The sequence below is a fragment of the Leuciscus leuciscus genome, assembly GCF_965113295.1.
Source record: "Leuciscus leuciscus genome assembly, chromosome: 14".
NCBI classification, from domain to species: domain Eukaryota; kingdom Metazoa; phylum Chordata; class Actinopteri; order Cypriniformes; family Leuciscidae; genus Leuciscus; species Leuciscus leuciscus.
Genome location: NC_138738.1, coordinates 18,646,529 through 18,664,982, shown reverse-complemented (window position 1 = coordinate 18,664,982; position 18,454 = coordinate 18,646,529). Strand labels below are relative to the sequence as shown.

At 35.7% G+C, this 18,454-nt stretch overlaps 1 protein-coding gene and 1 long non-coding RNA gene across 2 annotated transcripts; one reads left to right on the top strand and one right to left on the bottom strand.

The window, feature by feature from the left end:
• Window positions 1–650: 650 nt before the first annotated feature.
• On the top strand, window positions 651–18,309 carry inpp5d (inositol polyphosphate-5-phosphatase D). Its single transcript, XM_082190204.1, has 27 exons — window positions 651–1,153; window positions 1,735–1,798; window positions 3,920–4,061; window positions 6,050–6,215; window positions 6,406–6,546; window positions 6,672–6,762; window positions 7,145–7,222; window positions 8,000–8,077; window positions 8,701–8,824; window positions 9,219–9,325; window positions 9,482–9,584; window positions 10,407–10,603; window positions 10,791–10,908; window positions 11,020–11,116; window positions 11,246–11,384; window positions 12,063–12,171; window positions 13,420–13,508; window positions 13,625–13,706; window positions 13,789–13,878; window positions 14,004–14,114; window positions 14,259–14,338; window positions 14,435–14,522; window positions 14,947–15,093; window positions 15,221–15,284; window positions 15,473–15,697; window positions 16,545–16,981; window positions 17,939–18,309. The coding sequence occupies exons 1-27, from the start codon at window positions 1,014–1,016 to the stop codon at window positions 17,986–17,988; spliced, it is 3,357 nt and encodes a 1,118-aa protein (XP_082046330.1). The 5' UTR covers window positions 651–1,013; the 3' UTR covers window positions 17,989–18,309.
• On the bottom strand, window positions 4,205–6,043 carry LOC309514089. The gene is made up of 2 exons (XR_014211598.1): window positions 5,790–6,043; window positions 4,205–5,213 (listed from the first exon to the last, which is right to left on the bottom strand). It is a non-coding gene; the product is annotated as an uncharacterized lncRNA (long non-coding RNA).
• Window positions 18,310–18,454: the final 145 nt, after the last annotated feature.

Below are 18,454 nucleotides of genomic sequence, written 5' to 3'. Positions count from 1 at the left end.
AACACACACACACACACACAAAAACCTCTCTTTTATACTTCTGAAGCATTGCAAATTTATGCTATGCAAATTTAAGACGTTAATCACTGATAATCTGTTTCCCCATGCAGTTCTCGAACCTCATTGAATGTATATTCAAACATGGCAAGTCAATGTCATTTTATTCTCATGTATCTTGCATTTGCATGGAAAAGTGCAGCTTGAACATCTTGCCCAATGTCTCCTTTTATTGTCCAAAGGAAAGATTTGGAACAATATGATGAAATGTCAGAATTTTCATTTTGGAGGAACTGTCCCTTTAAAAACATATAGAGTGACTGTATACGGTCAGAAAAAGATTTGCAAATATTTTGCCTTAGGGACACAACAGCATTTTACAGGGGAAGTACCCTTAATATAACTGAATATGTTACAAGTGTGCTACACAAGTCCCTTCCCTTTCAGGACCAGTGGTTTAGTCAAAAAGATAAACTCATATATAAGAGCCTTTTACACTACTGTTTATCTACATTTCTCTACTTTGCATATTGGCCATTAACACTTTCATGGGTTGTCCTCCTCATAGTTTTGGTTAGCAGGGTTAATCATTGATATTATGTGAAAGAACGCACTGTCGAGAACTCCTGCAATACCACATACACCTTTTTCATCTCTTTTATGGTAAAACAAAAAGAGGTGTTGGAGCCATGTGAACGTGTGAACCAGCCTTCTGTTCGGCCTCCTCTCTGGCTCACTCTCTCTGAGTTTTTAGACTCTGTGTGCACAGAATGAGGAAGTTCACCCTTGTGTTTGTGGCTGCTTCCTTTTTGCAGCTTTCGCCCCTCTAACAGGAAGAGAGAGAAGCAGCGAGCCTAGAGCCCGACAGAGCAGGAGCGGCTATCAGTTGTAACAACGAAATGAAGCAGACCGTGAGACTCTAAAGCTGACCTCATGTTGATCTCCTCTTGAAAACTGCCGGGGCCAAAATAACCTGGGTGTCTCCAGACGGAGGAAGGGAGAAGTCTTTGGAAAGGATGTTTTCCCACCAGCCATGGTACCATGGCAATATCACTCGGTCCACAGCAGAGGACCTCCTCTCCAAAGCAGGCAAGGATGGGAGCTTCCTCCTGCGGGACAGCGAATCCATACAGGGAGCGTATGCCCTCTGTGTTCTGTGAGTATTGCTGCTGTACCTCTCAGGTGAAAGGGCACATATGTTGCCCCTAATATTAGATGAAACATGACCGTTTGAGTGCTTTGAGTTGGACTGTGGTTTAAATGTGACATTTGCAGTGTGTTTGTCAATTAATTTGCATGAGGTAACATTTGAGTCTGTCATAAATATAAAACATGCTTGGTTTTTGTGGCATTGGCCCTGCAACCTTATTATATATATATATATATATATATATATATATATATATATATATATATATATATACATAAAGGTCTTTGAAAATGTATATCATTCTTGGAATCAGTTTACAAAACAGAGGCCTATTTGTTTGCCTGTTTCCTTGCAAATTGTGAGCTTTGTGAATGCAATAAAATATAAGTCCAATATGATTCCTTATATCTTGAATTATTAACAAACAGTGTTGACTGAGACTCAAGGAAGTCGGTGAGGGGTTTCCCATTATTACTGCTTTCAGCAAAATGACCCTTTTCACTTTTTATGTGTGAATTGTGACATTTTACATGAAATTTCTTTAATATGCATTATGTTTTTATTCTTCTCAATCTTTGCTTTTGCAGGTACCAGAACTGTGTGTATACCTACAGAATATTACCAAATGAGGACAAAAAACTATCAGTCCAGGTAAGAAAATCCCAAATTTGGAAATGGCAGTGGTTACTGACCTCTGTTGAGAATATTTTGCAGTGGTTTTTTTGGGGTTGAAGCTTCCTGCAATGGCTCTGCTTTCATATTCGCACAGGCAGGTGTTGTGTGTGCTGGGGGACTATTTTGAGATGTGCACCGAGACACTTCTGCTTGTGACTTCAAGTATTCGAAAGTCACCAGAATGTTTTTTTATTATTTTTTTCCCTTTTTTTTTTCGCTTTAGTAAAAGTAAAGCTTTTTGATGGACCCCAAAAGAATTTGGACACATTAATCAGCCATAAAATCTCATTCATTAGGTACAAAATATCAAACATTGGCATCTGCAAACATTTAGAGATTTCCTTGAAACTAACTTTTCACATATTGTTCCACTGAATTTCACAGGTGAACCACAAGTGTAGTTCGTCACATTACAGGAACATGTTCAATGACCTCCATTTTGAACTATATATTGTTTATTTAATTATTAAATATATTGGTTAGTAATTCGGAAACTTTTTCTGTAAATTGTTTGCTCAAGAAAAGTGTTTGTTCTTTATTGTGCAATATTTGTATCCATTGTAAATGAAAAACATGGATTTTTTGTTCACGCTATATGCATTATTCATTTATTTTAATAATTTTAATCTGTCTACAACGCTGTTTATTTTCCTGTTGCACTAAAATGGTGGTCAAGTAAAAAACAACAAAAAAACAACAACAAATACAATAGAACCACGATGAGACAAAAAGTAGAGGCAAATATACTCAATCATCTGCTAATTACGTGTTGCGCTCATAGTCTGCTGGTCACTTGACAAAACACTGTTCATTTTTATGACTAGTTGCACAGAACATCTGGCCTCCTACAAGCCATTTACTATCTTGTACTTGGTAATGAATGTGTGACCTTGTGACAGTTGGTTCTTCAGCTGCCAAAGACTCTCTGAGACCGTTGTGTGGGCGTCTTGTCTGTCAAGCTAGTATCTATTATGTCCTCTGCATTAAAGCAACCATTGGTCTTCCAGCGTGACAGTGCAGCTGCAAAAACCAATTGGTGGTTTTATTCGAGTTGTACAAAACTCTTATTCTCGTGACAAACAAAATAATGAAAGCAAATCGGGTGACCTTTGATTATAATTTGCATTGTTCTCTCTTGGCGTTACATTTCAAAGTAACCTGCACTCAAGGGACGGGGCTAAACCAAGAACTGTTGTACAATGCCCTTCAATGTCTCTCTACCACAGTTCTTCCTCTTTCAAGCCTGCGTTGCAGCACAGCCTCAGTTTTAAATTATCCATCAGCGTGGGTGTTAAGCAAGCCACAGGGTTCCTCTTGCACCTCGCCTTGAATGGAAAGTTTCAAAAATGTGTTCATGCCATTTAATTTAATTAGATTTGCAAAATTCAATTGAAATTCATAGTTTGTGCTGACCTTAAACCACCGAGAATTAGTTTTTTATGCAGAGATTACGCTTGTTTCCTATTGCCAGTCGGACATCTTGTGATTAGCCACGCTAAGATGCATGACGTGTTGAGATGATTTTGTGCGCAATGCTAAAAATGCTGCCATTTTCCTTCATTTTCTCCATAGCCAAAAGTATTAAGACTGTGTGAATTTGAGCTAACATTAGGGGCATTTTGGTTGTTGACAGAGGACATACTATACAGTATGTGCTGAATTTTTCTGAATATCGTGTGCTTTTCCACATCATACACATCAAGTTTTTAAAATAAATATTTGGTTAGAATTTGTTCTTACTTTGTATAGTATTGCATATAATTGGGTCAAAACATTTGCTGAGCATCAAGACGTAAGCCAGACCAGGTGACTAAGAGCTTATACTCCAAAGTCCTTTGGAAAAAGTGGCTTATAAACCCTACTTGGCACCGACTGTCACTTTTTAAAGGAAACCATGCAAAATGAAGAAATGCAATGTACCGCTATTGGTTTCGGACAAAGGAAGAATAACTAAGAGAGTCACTGGGATTATTGCTGGGAGTGCTGAACATGTTTATGCAAATAATGATTTTGTATATCGTAAAATGCCATACATCTTGAACATTTGAACACAGTCTTCAGAATTTTTCTTGTTCATCTGGATACTTTGCTTTGTAGGCATCAGAGGGTGTGCCTATTCGGTTCTTCACTCTGCTGCCAGACCTGGTGGAGGCATATTATAAAGAGAACATGGGTCTGGTCACACACCTTCAGTATCCTGTGCAGAAGGAGAAGGAGGAGGAGCCGGAGGAGGAACCAGGTAAGTCAATTACAATAAACTTTGTCCATGGTTTCAGAAACACATTGATAGTTGCTGTTACCATGATAATGTACATACCTAAAGAGCAAAACCACTAGAAAAAATGCTTCTGTTTTGAGGTTTTCTCATTTTATTTTTGTTAAAAACTCTATCATTATATTATATTAGTAGATTGTAGTATTTTATTTTAGTACAGAGAATATTATTAGCATAACAATTTGAGTGAAAAGTTTGATTAAAGCAGTGGTTCCCAAACTGGGGGGCCTGGAGTTATAAAAAGGGGTGCACGGCCAGGCTAAATGAAAGTGTACAGAAAGTGTACCTGTTTAGGGTGCAAGACCCCACTGCAAAGTTATCCTGCTTATTATGGAGCTACTTGCCACATTGGTTAAGTAAACGATTAAACAGAAAATATTATTTTGGCATAATTTATTACCTTAAAGTCCCCCTGTGATGAAAATCAAGCTTTAAATGGTGTTTATACTGTATGTCTATGTGGTGTTTTTAATATGCTTTAAGACAAACCATGTGCAAATTCATAAGTCAACACCATTCATATGCTGAGTATTTTGTCCTTAAAACTGCAGTGAACCAAAGACAGTCTCAAAAACATGGTTTGAAATCGCTGGTGTTTCTGATATCACAAACTACCTTGTAACCAATCACGTCAACGAGTGTATCTCTGAGCTGGTGTGAGCATAGGGTGTGAGTGAGTGAGTGAGTGAGTGGGGCGGGGCTAATTTGCATATTCATATAACTGCGCATACGAAATGAGGCAAAGGTGTAGAGTTATATTCAAGCTATTTTAAGGCATGATAATTTTTTTCAAGGAATTTTTTTTTTTTAATATTTAATTTTGATGATCAAAGATGAGTTTTAAGGGATAAAATGATTGACAACAGGGGGACTTTAAGGACCCGCTTGAGCGGTATGTTAGTGGTCGTGGTTGCTGTTGGGGAATAACAGACTAGATGGCACGTCGCGATTGAAGAGTCAGGATTGAGTTTTGCAGCGAGATGTGTAAAAATATGAGGCTGCATCGTTCCTCACTAAGCATGGACAAGTTTGTGAATGGATTGCCAGTGCCAGGTAAACACAAAGCAGAATCTACTTCAAACGTCACTACTATCAAAGCAACATGTCGACACAAAGCTAATATAATGGTGCGTTCAAGTCCTCCTGGGAATTTCGTACGTACGAGGTGGGAAGTCGTGTTGACGACGTGAGGTGCGTTCAAGTCAGTTTCGTCGGAGCAAGATGGTGGTGTACCTTCTTTTAATGAATAACACGAAAATATAGCAAGTTTTGTTAACTCTGCTTATAGAAAATGAAGAACAAAGAATGCGCATCGGGTGTGTTTTTCTTTTTATGTTTTTAATTAACTTATGAGGCCAATGTAAATTAACTGTATCATTATATAATTAGTTAATTGTTATATTACAAGTAGGCTATATCATATTTTGTGCAGAGAGCTTACTTTGTTATAAATGAAAAAGCCTTACAATGTCACTGCTAAACCTGTAAGTGATAGGCTATATTTTACTATCACTTTGCTCAACTACAGACGTTGCATTCATTGATTCCGCCATGCTTCTCACTGACACGCCCCCAACTCGTACAGATCGGGGCTTAAAGAAAATCCCGAGCTCCCCACTGGTATTTACGACATTGTGGTGGCGTTCATGTGCATTCAACTCGTAAATACGATCTATACGAGATGACTTGAACGCACCATAACCCATCATAATCAGTGATGCTGTCTGTGACGCGACATGGCAGAAAAGTTTGGGAACCACTGGATTAAAGAACGAAATCATTTATCTTTTTTTTCTTTTTCTTTTTCTCTCTCTATTATTTTAATGCGGTCTCAGACTTTTTGACCCCACTGTAATTTTGAGAACTATGTGACAGTAATAAAATGTAAGCTTTGAAGTTATTGGTTACATTAATTTCAAGGAAACTGTTTGGTCAAATCTCCATTTCCACAGAACAATTTAGTTTGCCGCCTCAGTTGCCACCCAGGAATATCTCAGGTAATGAAAGTAAAGATTGCCACAGTGATTCGTCCAGAGGAACCGATAGGGGAACAGAGCTTGCCCGTCCCTCTATCTCGGACACCTATCTCCAGCGTTTGCAGCAAATCGACATATCAAAGTACAATTTATTTAGTACAATTTACTACAATGCTAGATTAATCTGTCTTACCTTAATAAGAACAATTTCTTGTTAAATACATTATGATTTAATTCTATCTGATGCAAGATTACTTAAACTGTGTCAGTTCAGAGTGATTACTGAGTAGCCTTGTTCTGGTGTGCTAATGATTCTGATGTTAAATATCCAGTATATCAGAGGACCACCAGAAGTCAATTCAGGAGTATTTCCGCACATCTGTGTGTCTGGATGCAGAACAGGTGCAGAATGGCAACCCGACTCTTCCCCACTTAAAAAAGCTCACACAGAGTATCTGCAAAAACCTAAACAGGTAAAATCTTTCTGAAAAATGTGTGAATTCTGAAACCTTTTTGCCCTTATATGACTATTTTGGTATTGACACTTTATTTATTGTGCATTTTATTAACATTATTTGACATTCCTACTTGCTCGTAGTGAAATTGCTCGCACACTTCCGAGTCTTGAGGCACTGCAGAAAGTTTTGGATCCACCGCTGTCTCCTGGAGCTGGGAGACTAAGGAGTCAGGTCAGTAAGCATGAATCAAACCAGGAAGTGTTCAATTTCATGCACAAAATGTACAAAGACATAGCTTGTAACAACAGTACTCTTTGTAACTGACTTTTTACTGCTTTACATGATTTAGGGGTTAAATAGTATATTTCGAAGTAGTTTTTATTTGTAGCAGATATTAGAATATTACAATCAATCTTGGGACACATTGCGCAATAAACCACTGTTACAGACGTTAGGACCAAAAAATGTGTTGAAACACTTGCTGTTTCCCCTATACAGACAAGTAAAGAAATGAGAAACGACAATAATATGTACAAAAAAGTGGTATGTTGAGTTTTTTTTTTTTTTTTACTACATTTTTTTTTTTCTCATATCTGTTTTTGCTCTTTTCCAGCTTTCTGGAGATGCAAATCAGTCTGTGGCTTTCAGACTGGAGCAACTGACTAAGCTTATATATTCACTAGAAGACAAGGTAACACTGTTCTTTATTTATGGATGACAGCAAACATAGAAATGAAAATCTTATTGGGAAGTTGGGAACTTTAATTCAGGGATAATGTACATCCAGCCTATTGTTATCTCAAAAAAACCCCAACAGGGTGATCAGGACCCCGACGCAAAGTGCTTATTATTAGCCGTTTATTACACGGCTACTTGCCACATAGTAATATAAATACTTGCCACAAGTAAATAATTAGACATGAAATATTGATCTGAGTTGAAATAATTGATATGGTCTTTAAACGCAAAGAATCCCCGGAGAGAGCAGTTGCTAGCACGGCAAGTTCGAACTAGATGGACATTTTTAAAGATATGGTACAGTCATACCACTTATTACACGGCATTTCACCACATACATAATTATGGGGATAAGAGATATTGATCTGAGATGAAACTGTTAAAGATTAAAAGCTTTTGAGATTTTTGATTAGCTGCATTTGTATGAAACAAGAGAGAGCGAGTCCATGATACTGTATGACATAATTAAATAACTGTACAAAAAATATTGATTTGACCGAGTTTTAATATTTTATTAGCTCACCAAACACATAACTTCCACAAAGAAAAAACGTTCCTAGCAAGCGTATAGCGCTGCTGACTTCAGTAACCTGGATGAGCCTGTGTTATCTGTTTTCAGCGGTTGTTATCGGGGAATAACATACCGCTGGATGGCGCGATTGACCAATCAGAATCAAGCATTCCACAGAGCCGTGTGATAATGTAGACTAACATACCCTCTTATTTACAGACCAAGAATGCTGTGTTTGAATTTGTCGGATATGATGGAGGGCACAGAAAGTCACTTATTCCTCCTGTGATGTTCGAAGTAAGAAATTCAGTTCAACAATAAATAAGCAATTTTTGGTAACACTTAACATTAGTTAGCACTAATAGTAACACAACATTAGTTAACGAACAATACTACAGCATTTATTAATCTTAGTTTATATTAACCTCAACATTGATTAAAAAATGTTTTATTAACTAACATTAACAAAGGTTAATAAATGCTGTAAAACAGTTTGTTTATTGTTGTGTTAGTTAATGCAGTAACTAATGTTAACAAATTAGACAAATCAAATAAAGTGTTACCTATTTTTTTTTTCAATAAAGGATATAATTGCTTAGTTGATTAGTACATAAATATATAAATAAATATAAATACTGTATATAAATTCATGTTGTTTGATTACTGTATCCGAAGTGAAAGTCATAACCTGTAACCCTCTTCCTGCTTGTAATGATGTCATAATAATGAAAGCATGGAGGTTTTCATTGCGACTGCTTTGCACTCCAAAACCACATGCAAATTAGTGTTATGTTTGCCTATGTGGCGATAGGCGATGACATTTGCCTCTGCACACTGCCATCATAGATAATCTTTATAACTATTTTTGTCACATCAGAAATGCTGAACTTAATTTTACTTGTCCTTTTCTGTGTTAACAGGTCAAATGCGACTCCCTCGGTATTTCAAACAAAATGTACCTCAAAGTAGATGTGGAAGGCGGGAAGGTTTACTTCAAGAAGTCAAAAGATGGACCTGAGGATAAATATTTTGTGCACAATAAAAGTATGCTGAACCATTTCATCACTTACATAACCACATACATTTGAATGTGATTACGATTTTCCAATATTGACAATTCCGCAGGCCTTCATTGCAAAAATAAACCTTGATAGGATTATCAGGACCCAAACGCAAAGCAGTCTTCATCCTGAAGGGTTGCGATAATGTGTATTATCCTGTTTACTTTAACTTATTTTCTTATGTAAATCAAACACTGGGTTCAAGAGACATCGGTTGCCAGTCACAATAGTCAAATATACAGTACAGTGGTGGTCATTATACTAAATATTTGACCGATGAATTCTGTGATAGACCAATCAGAATCTAGTATTCCCGAGAGCCATGTAACCAAAATGTGTGAAATTACATATTAACTAGCCAAATTCTTAATTTTCAGTCTTGCAGTTGGTGAAGTCACAGAAGATGCATAACAGACTAGCATTGGTGGTCGAGACAGAGAAGGAAAAAACTCAGCGCAAAGACTACGTCTTTGATGACACAAAGGTAAAAATCCCACTGTCACAGTAGCGAGGACATTTTTTTGTATGGACGTTTTTTAGGCAGTCACATAAATGAACAATAATATACAGTTTGCATGTTTTTGTGTGAGTTTTTAATGTGCTCCTGTGTGTAAATGAGTATCTCAAAACACATTTTCAGAAAAGAGAAGGCTTCTGCCAGCTTCTACAGCAGATGAAGAACAAGCACTCAGGAAAACCTGAGCCGGATATGATCACCATCTTTGTTGGCACATGGAACATGGGTAAGATGCATTTAGCCTATTAACATTTAGTATACATTTCAGTTTATTTAGTCCAAAAAAGCTTCTCAAGGTCTCCTCAATTCAGATATTTTTGGAGCTGAAGCACAAATAGTGTGATCTAAGTGCTGTACAAGGTTTTTTTATTTTATTTTTTATAATCTCACTTTAGCATATTTAAACTTATTACATAAATAATATACTAATATAATATTAAAGAAGATACTTAAGTGCGAACTGAATGTAATGTTTTCAACATTACAGTTAAATTAAATTGTACAATGGTTAGAATTTTTATGAATTGCAATAAGTTAAGTGTTTTCTTTACCCACTTTCAAGGACTTCAGAGTGTTTTTATATGTAATTTCATAATTACTTCTATTGTCTCTGAAATATGGTTAAAGTGAACTGACAAATGTACCGATACGCATTTATGGTAAAGTAAAATATATTTAAATGTCATTTGATGTCATTTTTTATGTCATATCATCATATAATTACACATTTGTAATAATGAAGTTGCAATTTAGTACATTTAAAATATATTAACTTTAAATGTAATATCAAAAGTAATGTCAAGACATCAAATTAAGTACTTCAAAGCATTATTAAAACAAAATGATTTAAAATGTACTTTAAAGTAAAACCTTTAATTTGACATTAATTTGACATTAGCTACACAGTCTTGAAAGTGTGCTCTCTTTAAGTGCACATAAGTGGTTATTAATTTCACTAATATTATATTATAACTTTAATTACAGTTTTTTGGTATAAGAGATTAAATGTGCACTAACTAGATGAAGTGAACTTGTGCTGTCCATTCAGGAAATGCAAATCCACCACAAAACATCACTTCCTGGTTGCAGTCAAAGGGTCAGGGAAAAACCCATGATGACACAGCCAATCAAATCCCACATGATATCTATGTAATTGGGACACAGGAGGACCCACTGGGAGAGAAGGATTGGATAGAAACCGTTAGGGGAGCCCTTAGGGATATAACCAACATTAGCTTCAAACAAGTAAGTGACACAAAACCCAACAAAAAGGCTTTGGGTGCCTTATTTGGTTTGCGTATTACATCTGCTCATTGTTTATTCTAAATAGTTTATTCATATCTATTTTATGACTACTCCTGACAATGTGTATGAATGTGTTAAATGGCCTAGCATAGAAGCTAAATAATGACAGCTATGTGTTTTTTAACAGATAGCCACTCAGACACTGTGGAGTATACGGATTGTGGTTCTAGCCAAGCCGGAACATGAGAACCGCTTCTCTCACGTCTTCTCTGATAGTGTTAAGACTGGCATAGCTAATGCTCTGGGTTTGTTTATAGCCTTTTCCCCGAAAAATTTAATAGGAAATGCAAAGCAAGCTTTGTATCTACTTCATTGTATGTAAAAAAAGCTAATTATGTGTGTATGTGTGTTTAAAGGGAATAAAGGAGCAGTGGGGGTGTCTTTTATGTTTAATAGAACCTCCTTTGGGTTTGTCAACAGTCACCTGACCTCAGGAAGTGAAAAGAAACTGAGGTAAGCCACAACCTAAAAATCTGCCAGTGTGACAAATGAGACATCGACATAAAATACACATGAATAATTATAATAATAATAAGTAATACAATAACACATTTAGTAACTTGATTACTGTACCTTTTCTAGGCGAAACCAGAACTACATCAGTATTCTGCGTTTTCTGAATCTGGGAGATAAGAAACTTAATCCTTTTGACATCACACATCGCTTCACACACCTCTTCTGGCTGGGGGATCTGAATTATAGGGTTGACCTACCATCACAGGTAGGTTCAAATGAATGTTCATCAGCAAACATGCTTTTTCCAGTAAATGCATCTAGGTAAAGGATGACGATTCTTTCATTTGGAAACTTTATATTAAAGAGGGAATTTATACCTAGATTGTACAGTTTTGCAACTGGGGTGAAATAAAGCTGTTTGAGTTCCATAAAGATTTTGTAATTATTGTTTCTAAGTATACTCTATTGTTAACTATATTGTATTGTATACTCTATTGTTTATCTGATAATAGTAATAAAACACTGTAGAGGTCATTTTATAACATATTTGATTCGAAATTCATTTTAATTGTATTTAACAGATTAAGATGAAGTTTTTGTTTTTATAGTTACTATGCATGTATATTTCATGAGTTCAAATGAAGTGAGAGAATTCTTTTGTCACACCGCAGAACCGTTTAAAATGATCTATTGAAGACATTTTTATATATTTTAAACACTCTTCATGTTGATAAAAAAGGTGTCTACGGACAAATTATGCATCAGTTAACCCTAACCCACATTATGATACTTTGAGGCATGAAGTGCCTTTGTGGTTTAGAGAGCTTTCATGTATATGAACAGGCAGTTCCTCTATTAAGAAAAGAGCTGCCACGTACTGCAGCTCCTGACATCAACTGACAGGAAAAGACAGAAGCTTTGCATAGTTGTTTGCTCTTTGCAGGAAGCTGAGAACATTGTGATGAAGATCAAACAGCAGCAGTATCAGGAACTGCTGGCCAAAGATCAGCTGAGCATAGAGAGGGAAGAGAGAAAGGTCTTCTTAGAATACGGTGAGAAGCCACCTTTCTTTCATTGAACTAAACTCACTGCAGATACACAGAATCAGTTCTAACCACAACATATACGCTTTTGTGCCCATAGAATAGGAACATGTAGAATGATACAAATATTGTTATCATTTTTTAAGTTATTTGTCTAATCTAGCTTTTTTCATTTTGAAACTATTATTGGTGATGTTGCACTTGTGCATAATTTACCTATTATTTTGATTACCAAAATAAATTTTGGACTAACTGATTACTCAACTACAAAGTTACTCAATGTCCATCCCTACTCCAAACAGGTAGTCATAGCCAAAACACCCTTTAGTTGAGACAATATTGCTACAAAAAGACCTCAAACAAATAGAGCAATGTTGAAATCGCCCCACTCGTTTACACTTCCACTTGTGAATGGCTCACTTATAGTTTCTCTACACAGATGCGATGGGATATGAAAGTATTTTATTATCAACAAAACAAAAACTCACACACCTCAGCTTTGAATCAGTTAGAAATTTTAGGACCTCAGGGCTGTTCACTGGAGGTTTACTAACTTTAATCCAAACCAGATTTTATTTTGATAGTTGTTGTATTATCATTTTTGCATATCCAGTGGGGTTTAGCCTAACATCAAACTACTATATAAGGTACTATACACTCAATTTAGAAGAAACACATACACTACTGTTCAAAAGTTTGGGGTTGGTAAGATAAAAAATAAAAAATGTTTTTGATAAAAGTCTCTCATGCTCAAAGGCTGCATTTATTTAAAAAATAATAATAATAGAAATATTTTTTACAATAAAAAACAGTTTTCTATTCTATTATCTATAAAAAATAGAATTTATCCATGTGATGGCAAAGCTGAATTTTCAGCATCATTACTCAAGTCTTCAGTGATACATGATCAGAAATCATTCTAATATGCTGATTTGATGCTTAAGAAATGTTTCTTATTATTATCATTGTTAAAAATAGTTGTGCTGCTTAATATTTTTAAGTAGAAACCATGATACATTATTTTCAGGATTCTTTACTGAATAGTTTTAAAATGTCTTTACTGTCTCTTTTGATCCATTTAGTGCATACTTACTCAATAAAAGTATTATTTTTGCCCCCAAAAAATCCTGCTGACCCCAAACTTTTGCACCGTAGTATCCATATATATGTCAGTAAGGTATGTTATGCCAAATTTGTTAAGGAATAGAAGCGTGCTTAATATCAGATTCCATTCCATTCTTATGTTTTACTTTACAGTGGAGGAGGAGATTACATTTGCCCCCACGTATCGTTTTGAGAGAGACACACGGGAGAGATATGCCTACACTAAAGCCAAAGCCACTGGGGTATAGCGTGAAAGCCACCATACATCTGAACAACCTTCCCCATGCAGCAGATATATTATAAAATTGAATTTAATGATGAAAATCCTCTTTACATAAATATTTTATCTCACAAACAGACAAAATACAACTTGCCTTCATGGTGTGACCGTGTGCTTCGCAAGTCTTACCCTATGGTGCATGTGGTTTGCAACTCATATGGTTAGTTCATTATATTTAAAATGGAGGTTGTATAATGCGGATGAAAGACATCACTACATTAACCAATATTATCTTTTTTTAGGATGCACCAATGATATCATGACAAGTGACCATTCCCCTGTATTTGCCACATTTGATGTTGGTGTGACTTCTCAGTTTGTCTCAAAAAATGGTATGATGTTGTAAATATTTCACTATGGCAACAACCCCATTTTAAAAGAGAAACTTTGCATCCCGGCCAGCTGTCTTGTGCATTGTGCTAATGCACTATTTATGAACTCATTTGCTTCTCTACAGATCTGTCAACGGATGCTCAAGGTGCTATAAAGATCATGAACTGTGTGGCTATTCTTTTGACTAAATCCAAGACCAAGTTCTTCATTGAGTATCACTCAAGCTGCTTGGAGAGTGAGGAGCTATAGCCTTTTTACTTTCTCTTATGTCTTAAATGATCACAAATCATTTGAATCCCACACCTTTTTCTTTGTAAGATCACTTAAGCTACTGCAAAAAGACAAAAGTGAAGTCAAATACTTCCTATTAATTTTCTAGAGTTTGTGAAGAGTCCTGAAGGAGAAAACCAAGAGAACACAGAGGGCTCAATAAAAGTACGATTTGGGGGACAAGTTGAGGTAAAAACTCTATTGATAAAACGTTTAAAAAAACACATTATACATTGAAAGCTCAGCCATCACACATTACCTTATCTTTGTGAAATCACTTTGCAGCTCACGCCCATCATTGCAGACCCAGAATACCTCCTTGATCAGCACATCCTCATCTGCGTTAAATCTACAGATTGTGATGAGTCATATGGTAAGGGTTACCTAAAATTTGTGAAAGTTTACTAGTACTCACATGCTCGTAATTTAAGCTGGCTTAGTGGCTTGCAAGCACATCATTTTCTGATTTCATTTTTAAGGTTCATAGTTTATTAAGAAAACGATGTTTAACATGCACCACGACTATTGGAATATTCCAAATAAACTGAATAAATGTAGTATGTTAAAAAGATAGTTCAGTCATGGTGAATATCCCGAATAAGGTGTTTTCGTGACTCAAAATTCTAATGAACATGATGGCATATGGCAATTGGATTTCTAAAAACTGGAATATTGACTTTATCTGGTTATAGCATGTGTGCACATGATGCTTACATAATCAGAATAAGACCATATTCTGATTAGTATTGGAATAGTCGTATGCATTCAAACACAATAACGCTGTGCTCTGTCTGTAGGTGAGGGCTGTGTTGCTCTGCGTTCTGCTGAAAGCTCTTACACTGAGTTCTCTATCAAACTCACTCATCATGGAGAGCACACAGGCCATCTAACAGGTGGCATTCAACTCCCTAAATCTGAAGGAAAACAGGCAGAGAAGCTGTATGGTGAGTGCACAATGTGTTTCTGTACAGCAATGCCTGACACAACCTGTCCACGATCGTGATGTAATGCTTTCCTTCCTGAGTATCGAGGCTATGTTCCTTTCCTTAAGGTTATTTTTCTTTATTCCAGATTTCATTAAAGTCGGAGATGACCCAGGAGCTGGTAAAGGGAAATCAGGAGAGAGTACCAAAATGTAAAATATTCGCATTTTCCCTCTTTGCCATTTACATTTATTTATTTAGCAGATGCTTATATCCAAAGTGTTGTTATTATTGAATTACTTTTTCAAAATGACGTTATATTTTCTTATTCACAATTCTTTACAAAAATTTGATTTGGTTATTTTTTGTACAAATATATAACTTTGACATTCTTTGACAGATCTTCTTCAGTCCTCGCCTCTGATATAAGTAACCCCAGTTATATGGGTGTAGGCTACAAGAGCAATAACCAGGCAGACAGGGGCGCCAGCAACATTATGTCCCCTAGAACAGGACCATCCTCTGGACATTCATCAAAGGACATGACGCATGGCAATCTCTCCCCAAAAAAGTCTAGTTATGACCATGCTACATCCAGCCCAACTACAAAGACATCAACCCCTATGTAAGTATATTTTGAGATCAGGTTTTACATTTTAGTTTTGGGTCCAATTCTCACTATTAACTAGTTGCTTATTAGCATGCATGTTACTTGGATATTGGCTGTTTATTAGTACTTATAAAGCACATTTGAATGCCTTATTCTACATGACCATATTCTACATCCCTTAATTCCACCCAATACCTAAACTTAATAACTACCTATTAATAACTACCTAACTATTAATAAGGTGTAATTGGACTTTATTGAGGCAAAAGTTGTAGTTCATAGTTAATATTGAGAATTGGACCCTAAATTAAAGTGTGACCTCACATTTTTATCTCCTTTATCTCATCAGTATATCCATCATGTCATCTGACAAAGGTCTTTGATTTATTCAAAGGTTATCTGGCAAATTCGAGTTTTCAACTTATTAATCAGTTTATGTTGGATACTTGTGCATGATCATTTCCCCTTCTTTACATTTAGATGTCATGTAACACTCAAAGTTAATAACTTAGTTTAAAAACACAGTTAAATTTGATCTCAGAATGAATACATTTTTCATATCATTTAAACAATGATAACAGGTTTAGGTTTTAGTGTAGAATTTTAACATCTGCCAATTATTGGTTTGTCAGCCATCATAAAAAAATTATCAGCTTATGGTTTTATTATGGTTCGTTCCTAATATTTTTGTGACATTTAAATGAATGTTTATATAATTTTTTTGTTTGGAATTTTGTTATTTAAAATATTGTTTTTGATTACCAAAACAAAAAACTGTGTACAAATGAATACTTCTCAACCTGACAGGTTGCATCTCTTAAAGTGATTAAATCAAATTTTGCATATTTGTTTTTGGCTACAGATCTGAGGATGGACAACCTCCAGAGATGTTTGACAATCCCCTTTATGGCTCAATGAGTGGATCACGAGGGGGGAAAGACCATCTCTCTCCTCCAGATCCTCATTTCTCCTTCCCCAAAACAGACCTTGACACTGACCGTCAGGCTCCTGTTCCGACCCCTCGCTATCGCTCCTTCACCTGTTCAGAAACCAAACCTCAGTTATCCTCAGCCACAAACACCACGAGCAGCGGTCTACAATCCCAGATCGTCACCAAGAAGCCTGTGGTGCCTTCTCGCTCTGAAGGGGGCATGATTGGGCCTAACAGACCTCCGATTCCTGTGAAGTCTCGCTCTGGTCAGCCACAAGAGCTTCAACCAAAGCCTAGAGACTACAGAGACAGCTCAGAGCTCCCATCCAAGATACGACCACAAACCAGACCAGGCCAACCCAAAGATGGTATGATAACTATATGCTCCACATTACTTCCTTGCGGAAGACTGTAGATCAGGGCTCTCAATCTCATCCTTCATCCTTCAAGCGTATTTTAAGGGGTGCATGTAGACAGCTCCAGTGATTATAATGGGATCTTATCCAACCCATTAGGCTAAAAAATAATCATGATAACACTGTTTGTAATGGTTTCGGAAAGAACTCTCTTATATGCCTACCAAGGCTGCATTTATTTAATCAAAAATACAGTACAAACCAGAGGCGTTTCTAGCCTTTCATCAGTACTGGGGCACTTGACACCATCATAAAAAAGAAGTGTCCATATTTTGATACTTTTTTAAATACTATTTTTGATATAAATGGATATGAATTGTCTTTACCTAAAGTATAGAGTTGTTGACACGCAATTATTGTTGACAAGCGATAGAAGGCCACCCCTAGAAAAGGGTAATATTATGCAATATTATTACAATCTTAAAGAACTTTTTTCTATTTGAGTATATCTTAAAATGTAATTTATTCCTGAATTTTGCTGAATGCTGAATTTTCAGCATCATTACTCCAGTGTTCAGTGGCACATGATCCTTCAGAAATCATTCTAATATGTAGATTTGATGCTCAGGAAACATTTATTATTATTATCAATGTTGAAAACAGATGTGCTGCTTAATATTTTTGTTTAATAATATTTTTGTGTAATAATATTAATATTACTGTTTTTACTGTATTTTTGATCAAATATATCCAGCTTTAGTAGAGACTTATTTCAAAAACATAAAAAAAAATCTGAATTATTCTAAACTTTTGGCTGGTAGTGTAACTAATAAAAAGCTTAGATTAAGAATTAGATATTTGATACTACAAAGCATTTATTTATGGTTTATGTAATTGTAATATATTTAATCATTCAACATTTATTTAATTAATTTTCCCTTCTTTTTCATTTGCAACATCTGTCCTCAGTGCACCATGAGTCGTCGCAACCTCTGAAGATGGGACGGCCTTTAAAATGATTTTCTATTGGTATGCCATGGCAATAGACCTTTCAGCGCTGGTGTGATCTTCATATCTCATACTTTAGACTCTGTACTGGACAAAAGCCATAAGCTTCTTAATCTCTGAGTACTCAAATTAATAAGTTTATAAAAAATAAAAGGAACTTGGATATTGATTTTAAAATGATTATGAATGTTTAACAGTTTGAATGTTACTGCATATAGTCATAAATAGAGCAATCTTTCCATCAACCTGTGTTTCAACATTTCATATTGTTTAATATTTTATTAAAAGGAGAAAGTTGTAATCTTCTAATAAAACCAAGTGTTGTACAGTTATTGGCTTTTTTTTGGGTCTGAAAACGCACTTTAAATGACTGAGTTTTAATATTTAGGCCACCAATAGTTGTTCTTAGTTTGATCAATAACAAGGGACAGTTCAATATAGAAGAGAATGAGAACCTGACATAAGTTCTATCTATAG